Below are 13,758 nucleotides of genomic sequence, written 5' to 3'. Positions count from 1 at the left end.
ATTCATTGACTTGTATGTCTCTAAGCCAATGTTGTCCACTTCAAATGCAACTAACCAAATGTAATGAACTAGGAATTCAAATGTGGCAAGTAGCCTTTTTGTTTTGTAAGTTAAAATAAAGGGTAACCAACACTGCTCTTGGCCTCAGTTCTGAAACTTTCTTTCTCTCCCCTCCCATTCAAGGAAAAGCCAAAAGGTGGTCAGCCTGCTAAGGCAGAAGATTCTAAACCAATGAGCTCAACTAGAAAGGTAAGTTTATCTGCATGATAACAATTATTTAGTGGAATAATGAAGTATTCATTTAAATTTCTTGATCCTATTGCACAGGTGGGAATGGGATTATTCAACATACCATTTACCTCTGAATTGCTCGATACACCTGCATGTTTACTTTCATTGACAGGTGTACAAGGATACCCAGATCCCTGTCTACATTGACAATTTCCAATATATCATCATTTAAAGAATATATTGCCTTTCTGTCTTTCACACAAATTGTATAAATTCACATAAGTTGTCTCGATCACCTTGAATCTTCTTTGCAAATTCCTTGCAACTCCCAATCATACCTGGCTTTGTTTTGTCATCAAACACAGAAAAATTGCATTACCTTCCTCATCCACGTCATGGATATCTATCATTATACCTGGGGCCCAAGCACTGATCCCTAGGGTACATCACTAGTCACAACCTGCAACCAATTTTTTTCCACTCTCTGGTCTGTCAACCAATTCTAAATCCACCTCAGGATATCCTTCCCAATCGCATGTGCTTCAACTTTGCCCACTCGCCCCTTATGTGGTACCTTATCAAAAGCTTTCTTGAAATCCAAATATATTTACTTTAAGCTTTATGATGAAATTTTTACTTTAAATATTATTGTGAAATCAATCAGTTATTCTCAATTTGTGTTGCTAATAGTTATCATTGTGGGTCAGTGATAAATGTTTTTAAAAACTTGCAATTCATCCTTAACCTTTTACCCCTGCCTGTAGTTGCTAAGTGGATGAGTTTGGTGTTTATGAGCATTTTATTGACTTTAACTCCATGTATTTGACTTTAACACTTGCTGTCTGTTTGCCTGTTAATGAAAGCAATTTATGTGTGGGTGTACTTTGAAAAATGAAGGATAAAGACCGAGCTGCATGCAAGTGTTTGTTTATTTTATGCCAGTGTTGGCTGGATATGTTCACACACCCAATGCAAGTGCTTGTCCTTTATCCAATAAAGTTTATTGTGAAGGCTAGGGAATCTGAGAAACTCATATTAACATTTGATCCTCTCCCCATGTAACGTATATGAGGTTTTGTTAACCCCTTCACAGCTTGGATGGTAAAATGGTTGAATAAATCACACAAACTATTATAAAAACTTTGCTGACTTTCAATTTCATTGGCAAAGTATGTAAATATTAAAAACAGAGTTCACTATTATTCCCAACGGTAATAATTCCACAAAAAGTTCACTTATTAGCACCACATCCACAATAGTAAGAAGTATAAAATGTTTATATTAAATGTGTAAATGAGGCATATTTCATCCCAAGTGTTTCAAGTTTATTCAAATATTTACAAGTTTTATTAATGTTCACCATTTAATAAAAGCACTTGAACAGTTGAAAAGTAAATATCAATGTAGAGATACTATCTTTAAAACATGATTAATTGATGAAGCGGTTATTAAATTAACTGATGACTTATTAAGTTGGTGGCAAGTCACCAATCGACACTTGTCAGGGCATTTATAGTATGCACTTCTGACTGTTCAGTACAAAAATGGCAATTGGAGTACTATTGGCATCATAATATGCTGACTTCCATTGAGTGGCCAACCTGGTGAAGTTACAGTGCTGACCAATATATCGCTATCCAACAGAAGTAACGTCCATCTTTTAAAGCACGTTCAATGCTTGCAATAAGTCTTTTGTCATAAAGAATTAACATCATGATCAGCGAGCTCATTTCTTATGAACTGCTTTAGGAAGAATATTATTAAACTGGAGAGGGTATAGATCAGATTTACATGGATACTGCTGGGACTGGAGGGTTTGAGTTCTAAGGAGAGGCTGGATAGACTGGGACTTCTTTCACTGGAGCGTAGGATGTTGAGGGGTGTCCTTATAGAGTTTTATAAAATCATAAAGGGCATAGATTAGGTAAATAGCAATGTCTTTTCCTTAGGATGGGGGAGTTCCAAACTCGGGGCATATTTTTAAGGTGAGAGGAGAAAGATTTAAAAGGGACCTGAAAGGCAACTTTTTCACACAGAGAGTGGTTCATATGCGGAATGAATTTCCAGAGGAAGTGGTGCATGCAGGTACAGTTACAACATTTAAAAGACATTTGGATAGGTACATGAATAGAAGGGATACGGGCCAAATGCAGACACATGGGACTAGTTTAATTTGGGAAACTTGGTCTACATGGACAAGTTGGACTGAAAGTTCTGTTTCCATGCTGTATGACTCTATGACTATATTCGAATTGTACATCGGGCACATTGGCATGCAGCATGATGGTTTTAGTGCCTGTGGAAGGTTGTCATCTCCATTTCTTCCAATGTTAATATAAAGAAATGTAACATCAGTACAGGAATGACCATTTATCCAAACCTAACCTGAATGAATGAATTCCTCCTCCTGTGACCAGCATCAAGTGGCAATTGCTTGGTTATATGTCAGTAGTTGTTGGGGGAAATACATTTTGAAAGCTAAGCCTAATGTTTACTAGGACTGTGCACTGCAACTGCAAATGGAGCTCCAGCAACTTAATCTGGCTGTTTGGCTCTGGCCTATTATAGCATTGGGTGGACTGGCTATTTTTTGTCCTGTAGAGGGTAGATTTGTGTCAGAGACCATAAGCCCTCCTCCTTTTGGGCACAAGGAGTAAAGAGGATCATAATTTGGAAATCACCATTAATAAAGTCAACAACGACACTTAGAGCACTCATAGCAGTTCATTCAGGGGTCATATCACAAAATTCATTGAACACATCCACGTCTGTGATCCTGTACATTCCATTTTTGAATTAATTTAGGGGATATGCACTTCACTGGCAGAGCTAGCACTTACTCCCCACCTCTAGTTATCCTTGCAAAGATGATGAGCTGCCTTCCTGAACTGCTGCAGTCTGTTTGGTGTAGTACATTTGCATATCTGTTATGGAGGAAATTCCAGGAATTTGACACAGTGACATAAAAGAAATTGATATATTTCCAAGCAATGATGTTGAGTTGCTTAGAGGGAATCTCAGAAATGGTATTGTTCCCATGTAGCTGCTGCACTTGTCTTTCTAGGTGGAAATAGTTATGGGTTTGGAAAGTGTTGTCTAAGGATCTTGGTGAATTCCTGCATCTTCTAGATAGTAAACACTGCTGCTATTGAACATCAAAAATGGAGGAGGTGAATGTTTGCAGATGTGATACCAATTATGTCGTTTACTTTGTACTGGATGGTAATATGTTTCTTGAGTGTTGGTGGTGCAGCACCCATTGAGGCAAATGGTAAACATTCCATCATACTCCTGACTTGTTTGAAGGTGGGAGACAGGCTTTAAGGAGTCCAAAGATAGGTTGGTCACTGCAAATTCCAAGACATGATCTAGCAGCCATAGTATATAGGAACTCATATATAGTCCAACTCAGTTTCCTGTAAATGGCAACCATCAGGATGTTGTTAGTCAGCGATTAAGTGATGGGAGTGCCATTCAATTTCGAGGGACAAAATTTAGATTCTGTCTCATTGAAGATGGTGATTGCTTGGCATTTGTGTGGTGATGCTGGGTATGGAGACCTCAGGATGAGACCAAGATGGATCATCCATTTCACAGCCCTGTCTATAGCAGTGATATACTGGGCTTTCCTGCCATTGAGGGTTTTCTATAGTTTAGGATCCTCTACCTACTTTTAATTTTTAAATCTGCCATCATCATTCACGATGGCACGTGGCCAGACTGCAGGGTCTATATTAGATTTTTTTTGCTTGTGGCATCACTTGTTCCATCTATCGCTCGCTGCTTCCTCTGTCTGACACATAAATAGTCCTGTGTTATCGCTTCACCAGGTTGACACCTCATTTTAAGTAGGCTTGATGCTGCTCCTAAAATGCCCTTCTACACTGTTCAGTAACCTAGTGCTGATCTTCTGCCTTGATGAGAATGGTAAAGTGGGGTATAATTTTATTATTCATTCATGGGATGTGGTCATCACAGGCTGGGCACTATTTATTGCCCATCTCTAGTTGCCCTGGAGAAGTGGTAGTGAGCTGCCTTTTTGAAACACTGCAGTCTGTTCACTGTAGGTGCATCCAAATGCTGTTAGAGAGAAGGATTCCAGGATTTTGACCAAACAACATTGAAGGAATGATTATATATTTCCAACTGACAATGGTGCTTAGTTTGGAAAGGAACATTCAGGTGTGGTATTCCTAAATGGTAGTGGATTTAGGATTGGAAAATGCGGCCTGAGGAACCTTGGCGAATTTCTCCAGTAGTTGGAGCACAGTGCTGTTACTCAGAGGTGGTGGTGTTTGTGGAGGGAATGAATGTTTGTTGATGTGGTGTCAGTCAAGTTGCTGCTTTGACATAAAAATATACATTACAAACAAGGCCCTTCAGCCATCAAATCTATACGCCAAACACTCTATCTACACTAATCTCACTTACCAGACACTTCAAGTGCTTATTCAAGCACAAGTTAAATGTTATGAGATTTCCTCACTCAACTACCATCCCCGGCACGCTCTGGGTGAAAAAGTATTTCCTCAAATCCTCTCTAAACTTTCTGCCAATCACTTTAAAATTATCCCCCTTTATGATCAACTAAGGGGGACAGCTGTGATCTGTTCATCCTATCTGTGTCCCTCATAATTTTATACTGCTCAATCAGGTCCTCCCTCAACCTTCTCTGCTGTAAAGAAAACATTTTGAGCTTATCTAGTCTCTCTTCAATGCTGAAATGTATTCTTTCCCAGGCAACATGCGAGTGAATGTCCTCTACACCCCCTCCAGTGCAATCACATTCTTTCCTATAGTGTGGCGACCAGAACTGCACACATTATTCCAGCTATGGCTAAATCACAAAGTTCTGTACAGCTTCAACATAACCTCCTTGTTTTTATAATCTGTGCCATGATTGATAAAGACAAGTATTTCATATGCCTTCTTAATTATCCTATTAACATGTCCTACTACCCCAGAAATCTGTGGACATGCACCCAAGATCCCTCTGTTCCTCTGAGCTTCCTTGCCAGTCATTGAATATGCCTTGGTCTTGTTACATCTTCCAACTTCACATTTATCAGGGTTAAATTCCACCTGCTACTGATCTGTCCATCTGACCAACCTGTTTATGTCTTCCTGTAGTCTGACACTTTCCTCCTCAGTGTCAACCACCCAGTCAGTCTTTCTGTCATCTACAAATTTACTTATCCCATGTTCTTATCTACATTGTTTATGTCCTGGATGGTGTCAATCCACTTGGGTGGTGTTGGAGGCGCACCCATCCCAGGTAAGTAGAGAGTATTTCATCACATTCTGACTTCTGCCTAGGTAGTGGACAGGCTTTGGGGAGTCAGGAAGTGAGCTACTCACCACATAATTTCCAGTCTCTGGTGAAGACAGTATTTATATGATTTGACATAGATTTAACTGCACAGTGTTAATCCCTGGGATGTTTATGGCGAAAGGATTAAACTATGGTAATGCCATTCAGTTAGGAGAAACTGAGGACTGCAGATGCTGGAGATCAGAGTCGAGAGTGTGATGCTGGAAAAGCACACCAGGTCGGGCAGCATCCGAGGAGCAGGAGAATCAACGCTTCGGGCATAAACCCTTCATCAGGATGGGAAGGGCTTATCAGGAAGCCTGAAACATTGATTCTCCTGCTCCTTGGATGCTGCATAGCCTGCGGTGCTTTTCCAGCATCACATTCTCAACGACTAATACCATTCAGTGTCAAAACACCATGGTTATGTTTGCTGTTGTTGTTATCAGGCTAAGCCTGGATGCTGGCCAGGTCTTGCAGCATTGTGCACACAGACTGCGTCAGCACCTGCGGAGTTGTGTATGGTATAGAACACCATGAAATCATCAGCAAACATTCTCACTTATGGAAGGAAGATCATTGATGAAGCAGGTGAAGATGAGTGGGTCTAGGACACCACCTGAGGAACTCCTGCAGAGGTGTCAAGAAGCTGAGATGATTGAGCTCCACCCACAATTAACTCAGTCTGTGCCAAATATGATTCCAACCAGTAGAAAGCTTTCTCCATTTCCCCTGACTCCAGTTTTGCGAGAGCTTCTTGATGTCAAGTGTAGCCTTACTATCAAGAGCTGTCACTTCCACCGCGCCTTCAGAATTTGACTTTGTTGACCATGTTTGAATTAAGGCTGTAATGAAATGAGGAACTAAGTGGCCCTGGTGGAACCAAAACTGAGTGTCAATGAGCAGCTTATTACTGAGCTGCTTGATTGCATTGTTGATGACATCTTTCATCATTTTACTGTTGTTTGAGAGGGGACTGATGGGACAGTAATTGGGTGGGTTGGATTTGTCCAGCTTTTCAAGTACAGGACATACCTGGACAATTTTCCACATTACCAGACAGATACCAGTGCTGTAGCTACAGTGGAGCAGTTTGTCTAGGAACACAATTGCAGATATGCCAGGCTTGCACCTTGTGTTTGAACACAGTTTTGCTGCTGCTGCTAATGGCCCACAGTACCATTTGGATGCCCAGTTTTCAGTTGCTAGATCTGTTTGAAGTCTGTCACATTTAGGACAGTGGTGGTGCCACATAGCATGGTGGATGGTATCCTCAGTGTGAACACAGTCTCCGCAAGGACTGTGCAATGGTCCTACCTGATTATTCTCAAGAACATGGTGATAAATTGTCTGACTTAATAGCTGCAATCCTTGAGGTGTAGGTGGCACAGCTGGGATTAGCTAGGAGAAAAAAAAATACATTTTATCCATTGAACTGTAAAGCTATTGACAAATGAATATCCATCAAACATACTGGATGTGGACTACACACCAATCCAACAACCACTCACATTGTATAACAGTTTTACAATGATCAGTTCCCTCTTATAAATGAAAATGTTTTTGCTCATCTTATGAATGTACTGAAAATATATTTGCCATGCCATAATTTTAAGCTGGTGGTTTATTGAAAGACTTTCATACTTCGATAATTCCTTTAATCCTTTACTATTTTATATCTAAAATAATTTGTTTTGTTAGTTCTCTCATTCCAATTCCAATTTATTGTTTCAATGTTATTAAAATTTAGCTTATACCACATGTAATGCTCCATACTGAAAATAATGGAACTCAAGAGACATAAGATCTTCCTGTACATTTAAGAAATGGGAAATGTACACAAAGGGGCATTACTTCCCAATAGTTATGAATGCCTACAGGACAATGTATAATTCTTTGTTAATTCATATGTGGAGTGTGCTCATCACTAGTGAGGTCAGTGTTTACTGCCCATTCCAATTGTCATTCAGAAAGTGATGATAAGCCACTTTTTTTAATCACTATTTTCGATGTGGAGGTCTGTGACCAGTGGTGTGCCACAAGGATTGGTGCTGTATCCCCTAATTTTTGTCATTTTACATAAATCATTTGGATGTGAACATAGGAGGTATAGTTAGTAAGTTTATAGATGACACCAAAATTGGAGTTGAAGTGGACAGTGAAGAAGGTTACCTCAGAGTACAAAGGGATCTTGATCAGATGGGCCAATGAGCTGAGGACTGGCAGATGGAGTTTAATTTATATAAATGTGAGTTGCTGCATTTTGGAAAAGCAAATCAGAGCAAGACTTATCCACTCAATGGTAAGATCCTGGGGAGAGTTGGTGAATGAAGAGATCTTGGAGTGCAGATTCACAATTCCTTGAAAGTAGAGTTGCAGGTAGATAGGGTAGTGAAGAAGGCGTTTGGTATGCTTTCCTTTATTGGACAGACCATTGAGTATAGGAGTTGTAACATCATGTTGCGGCTTACGTAACATTTCCTGATGAAGGGCTTATGCCAGAAACGTCGATTCTCCTACTCTTCTTCGGATGCTGCCTGACCTGCCGTGCTTTTCCAGCACCACACTTGTCGACTCTGTATGGGACATTGGTTAGGCCACTTTTGGAATATTGCATGCAATTCTGATCTCCTTCTTATTGGAAAGATTTTGTGAAACTTGAAAGTGTTCAGAATAGCTTTACAAGGATATTACCAGGGTTGGGGGGTTTGAGCTTTCGGGAGAGGCTGAATAGGCTGGGGCTGTTTTTCCTGGAACGTCAGACACTGAGGGGTGACCTTTTGGAGGTTTGCAAAATCATGAGGGGCATGGATAGGATAAACAGACAAGGGGTCTAAGGGGCAACCTTTTCACGCAGAGGGTGGTGCGTGCATGGAATGAGCTGCCAGAGAAGTGGTGGAGGCTGGTACAATTGCAACATTTAAAAGGCATATGGCTGGATATATGAAAATAGGAAGGATTCAGAGGATATGGGCCAAATGCTGGCAAATAGGACTAAATTAATTTAAGATATCTGGTTGGCATGGATGAGTTGGACTGAAAAGATTGTTTTCGTGCTGTGTAACTCTGAGACTGAGCAAATCTAACTATCATGCCTTGACATGCATTGGCATTACCATTGCTGAATCCCCACTATCAAGAATTACAATTGCAACATTTTAAAGGCATCTGGATTGGTATACATCTCTATGACTCTATGTGGCTTCTACAGTGTTGTTAAGAAAAGAGTTCCAGGATTTTGGCTTCATGTTAATAAAGGAACATTGATATGTTTTCTTTGTTCAATAGTGTGAGATTTGGAGGGCAAGTTAGGGGTATTGATATTCCCACCTATCTTTACAGTTCTGTTAGATGGAAGAGATTGTGAGTGTTGAAGCTGCTAGAAAAGAAGCCTTGGTGAGTTGCTGCAACATCTCGAATATGGTACAGATTGCAACCATGATGCACTATTTTTAAATGGAGTGAATATTTGCAGTAGTTGATGAGTTATTAATCAAATTATTGTTTTTTCTCCCGAATGGAGTTGAGTTCTTAAGAGTTATTGGAGCTACATTTGACCAAGACAGTGGAGAGTATTCCCTCTCAAATTCTCACCTGTGAGCTGTGAAGGTGGTCAGGATTTGGGGGTCAATAGCTGAGTGACTCACCAAATATGTGCAGCTGCAGACTTGCTTTTGTATTTACATGGCTAGTACAGTTCAGTTTTGGGCCAATTGGGATTTCATGGTGGAAGGTTCGAGGGTGCTAATGCTATTGAATATCAAGGGAAAGTGTTTCAACTTTCTCTTACTTGAAACAGTAATTGCATTATATGAATGGGATTTCAGAATGTAAGAACTAGGAGTAGGAGTTGATAATTCAGTCCCTTGAGTGTTCAAAGTTTGTGCGAAGATTTGTAGCTCGGGTGCTCGTTGTTGTGGTTCTGTTGGCCGAGCTGGAAGTTTTTGTTGCAAACGTTTTGCCCCCTGGCTAGGCGACATCATCAGTGCTTGGGAGCCTCCTGCGAAGCGCTTCTTTGATGTTTCCTCCGGTGTTTATAGTGGTCTGTCCCTGCCGCTTCCGGTTGTCAGTTTCAGCTGTCCGCTGTAGTGGTTGGTATATTGGGTCCAGGTCGATGTGTTTGTTGATGGAGTTTGTGGATGAATGCCATGCCTCTAGGAATTCCCTGGTTGTTCTCTGTCTGGCTTGCCCTATGATAGTAGTGTTGTCCCAGTCGAATTCGTGTTGCTTGTTGTCTGCGTGTGTGGCTACTAAGGATAGCTGGTCGTGTCGTTTCGTGGCTAGTTGATGTTCATGTATGCGGATTGTTAGCTGTCTTCCTGTTTGTCCTATATAGTGTTTAGTGCAGTCCTTGCATGGGATTTTGTACACTACATTAGTTTTGCTCATGTTGGGTATTGGGTCCTTCGTTCTGGTGAGTTGTTGTCTGAGCGTGGCTGTTGGTCACTCCCTTGAGTCTGCTCCGCTGTTTGCTACGATCATGGCTGATCTCATCTGCCCATCTTCCATAATGCTTCAATCCATTGCTAATTAAAAATCTGTTTTCTTCTTAAATTTCATTGTCGCAGTATTTGCTGCTGTATGGAGCAGTGAATTCCACAGAACCACTAACCTTTACAAGAAATAATCACTCCTCATCTCGGCTTTAAATCTACTACTCTTTAACTTAAAAACAATGACTTGCCACGTATTAGTCCAAGCCTGAATATTTCAGCATGCAGACATGAATTGCTTCATTATTTGAGAAACTGAACACTGTGTGCAAACATCAGCTAATGTCCCTATTTCTGACAGTATGATAGAGGGAAGTTCAGAGATGAAGCACTCGAAGTTAAATGACCTTGAGGAATTTCCACGTTGAAGTTCTGGGATGGTCATAATTCATCTTCATTCACTGCAGCTACCTTCATGACAGGAAAGTGACTTGGAATGCCATACAAATATTGTAGCTGTAGATTAGGGTAGAGACCGGATATCCAGATGTGAATAATTTACCTCCTGTTTCCCCAATCTTGTTTATCATTGACATGGAACAAGTCAGGAGTGTAATGGAGCTGTCTCCACTTGCCTGAATGAGTACAGTTCAAAAAACACTCAAAAAGCTTGACACCATCCATTCAAAACAGTCTACTTGACTGGCATCCCAATAACCAACATCAATATTTACTCCCTTTGCCATCGATGCACAGTGGCAGCAGTATGTATGGATTGCCATAACTCACCAAGGCTTCTCCGAAAGTACCTTCCAAACCAGTGACCACCTAGACCAGTAGATGCATGGGAAGACATTCAGCTGTAAGTATCCTTTCAATCCAACATTACTTTGACTCTGAACTATATCACCATTGCTTCACTATGGCTTGGTTCAAAATCTTGGAACTCCCTTCCTAACAGCATTGTGCACCTCCCTGTTCTGCAAATACTGCAGTGGTTCAAGAAGGCAGCTCGTCACCAACTCCTCCAGGTCAAATAGACATTGGCAATAAATATAGATCTCACAAGAATGCCCATATCTCATTGATGAATTTAAAAAATCTTTGCAGCACCTTGACATTAAAATGTTAACCCTTGTGCAAGGCCTGATTCCTACCTCTTTAGTCCTTTCTGGCTTTACTACACTGCAATCCTTCAAAAATGTTTGTTCTCCTCTCATTCTAGCATCTTGAGAGTTCCTGATTTGAAGCATGCCATTGGTTGACTTCCACGGGTCCAGTAACATTACTTATCCATGAGGCAAGAGTTAGGACTTTGATTATTTTTATTTCTGGTTTAATTCAGGAAAGTATAATCCAAGATTAATGATCATCTCACTAGAGAGGTTTTCCAGAACTTAGTTTTTAACCTAAAGTTGGATTCTTGCCTTATGGCAAGTGTTTATTTACATTTCCCACAACCTCGTGGATGTGAACCACAAAACTCACTCGGGGAGGAGTTTGCTTGGCAGTGGGTGGAGCAGGAAGAGGTGCAGTAAAATCAGGGTGGCACCGTAAGTTTTAATGAAGGGCTCTCTTTTAAAAACCTTTGGAAACTAGAAAGGGAGGACAGGAGCTATGCTGCTAAGAATGTGGAACTTAATGCTGATAGGGATTGGAAAAAAAAGTTTTGAAAGAGTGAAGTAGATTTGTGCTACAATGTAAAGTTTCCAAATCGTACCTTAGTGGTTTATAGTGAATGACCCTGAAAACAATCCATTACTTCAATTTTAAAGGTAGGTAGGGTTTTTGTACACTTTCTTATTAAGGTTCAACTTCTGGACATTCAACAAAAGCAGGTAGCTGCTCTTTTTCTTAAATATTTTGTTAAGTTTGAAATCCACATACAGTCTACTTAATGCCAGTTCTTAGTTGAATCTCTGATATTTGTAATCACCTCAGGGCTTAAGTTCTTGTAGACAATTTTACTGAAAAGACTAGCATGAATACAAAACATGAAAGTTTATTTCACATTCACAGCACTTTTCTAATTAAAATTAAACAGTAAGAGAATTTTCATCCACTTTGTCGATATTTGTTATGGTGACTCAAGTGTGGTATGCATGGAAACAGCTTTTAATTGTTCAGACATGTTGGTGAAATGCTGCATTAATAATGTGAGCAGATTATTGTTCAGCTGTTCCAACTGTCGGGAATTAAATTTCACTGCAGGAAAAGTCTATGCTGTCATTGTTCAGATGGGTTGCAGGTAAGCGGCTAATTCAGTTTTGGTCTAGATCTTTCCTGAGCTAAAGTACAATATTCTTCCCCTGTTTGCAGACAGCTGGTACGAACACTGTGTGTTAAAAGGTTATCTCCTATGTTCTAACCACCCTTTAATTCTATGACTCATAGATACTGAAGGTAGCGTGATTTTGATCAAAATCCAGAAACATGTCCAAGAGTTTGCAGAAGAATTCTTGTCCTGCCAGCAAGCTATCAGCTCACATTCAACAGCTATGTGGACTGTATGATTACATAAGAGTAGCACTATATGTATTTCCCTTTGTCAGAGAATATCTAAAGCCAAGCCAGTTTATCCCGTTACTTGCATCATATCTTAAGATAATGGTACAGAATAGAAAAATATGTCCAAGTTGTTCTTTTTTTCCACATTGATGCCACAGCTCCTGATCTTAAATCCATATTGGTCTTTAATTATTTTTCCCTTTAGTTATGATCACAATTTCAGTCAGCAGCTACTTCAGTGACCCTGTTTTCCCTTCAGTAACCAACCCCAAACTAATCTAACCTGTTTTTTTCTGCTCCCTTTAGCAGTTTGAATTGCCCCACCCAGCAAATCTTCCCATCCTGTTTTGTTGACACACCCAGCATTTTTAAAAATCATTCAAAGGATTGGGCTTCGCTGGCTGGGCAAGCATTTACTGCCCAGCCCTGATTTCCAGCTCCACCCTCATCAGAGGTTTTCACTCGAGATGTGTATTTGACGCTTATACTTTTCTTACTTATTGTGTTTGCAATCTTGTGAGGAGACCCTGTTCAGTTTTGTTGTTGTCAAATACTTTAGTGGTGAGTATAGCTGTCCAGTCTGAACTAATTTCTGAACTGCCTAATCTGAGTGCTCTTTGGCCCATTTGTGTGGTGATCTGGGGAAGAGAGATAACTGGCTTGGTCTGACTAGCTTCTGCTTCTAGTAAGTCAGCCCAACCACCAGTTCTCATCTGCTCAGCCCTCATCCTTGCTTAATTACTTTTCTGCTCCCTTGCTCCTCTGAAGCTAACCTGCTAGCTCAGCTACCGTCCCACCTTGAGTACTTTACTCCCTTTCAGCTTCCTGCGGTGTATATTCATCTGCCTGCGTTGTCAAAATGTTTCTAAGATCACCAATGTCAGAATTGTGAGGCATCTTTCCAACGCGTATGAAAATGATCATAGTGATGAACAAATACATACTGGGTCCCTTTCAGGCTGATGCTGGAGATAATTGCTCCATTTCACAGTTTGTGTGTCACTGTTGCTTCAGGGAGACCATCGACATCCTCTGCTCAAAGGGAGCTGGCTACGTTTCATTATGTCTGGAGCACAGCAGATGCAGTGTGCGCATGACTCTGCAGATACTGCAGACTTCTCCAGGTTACAGGGCTATATATAGCGTATGTATTTATTTTTTTATTGCATGTCAGCTGTTAGAGATACCACAACCAAAAGGGTGCGCAAGAGCCAAGGGATCAAGGGTTATATATGCATGATTCATTGAAAGTGGCAAACAAACTGGAAGAGTGGT

The 13,758-nt window shown here is 40.5% G+C and overlaps 1 protein-coding gene across 3 annotated transcripts in view; it reads left to right on the top strand.

Annotated features, from left to right (window-relative positions):
* The window catches only part of cast (calpastatin), a 218,472-nt gene that overhangs the window by 90,759 nt on the left and 113,955 nt on the right, over positions 1 to 13,758 (top strand). For 2 of the 3 annotated variants that reach the window (XM_087999011.1, XM_043709721.2), the window contains exon 3: positions 184 to 249. In XM_087999011.1, coding sequence (XP_087855137.1) covers positions 184 to 249 — 66 coding nt within the window. Of the gene's footprint in view, positions 1 to 183; positions 250 to 11,563; positions 11,751 to 13,758 lie in introns of those variants that run through there. The other variant, XM_087999019.1, reaches the window with a different exon arrangement.

Source organism: Chiloscyllium plagiosum, unplaced genomic scaffold (genome assembly GCF_037043375.1).
Source record: "Chiloscyllium plagiosum isolate Xiang-an unplaced genomic scaffold, Cpla_swu_hap1 HiC_scaffold_2, whole genome shotgun sequence".
Taxonomy (NCBI): domain Eukaryota; kingdom Metazoa; phylum Chordata; class Chondrichthyes; order Orectolobiformes; family Hemiscylliidae; genus Chiloscyllium; species Chiloscyllium plagiosum.
This window is presented reverse-complemented; position numbering and strand designations above follow the sequence as displayed.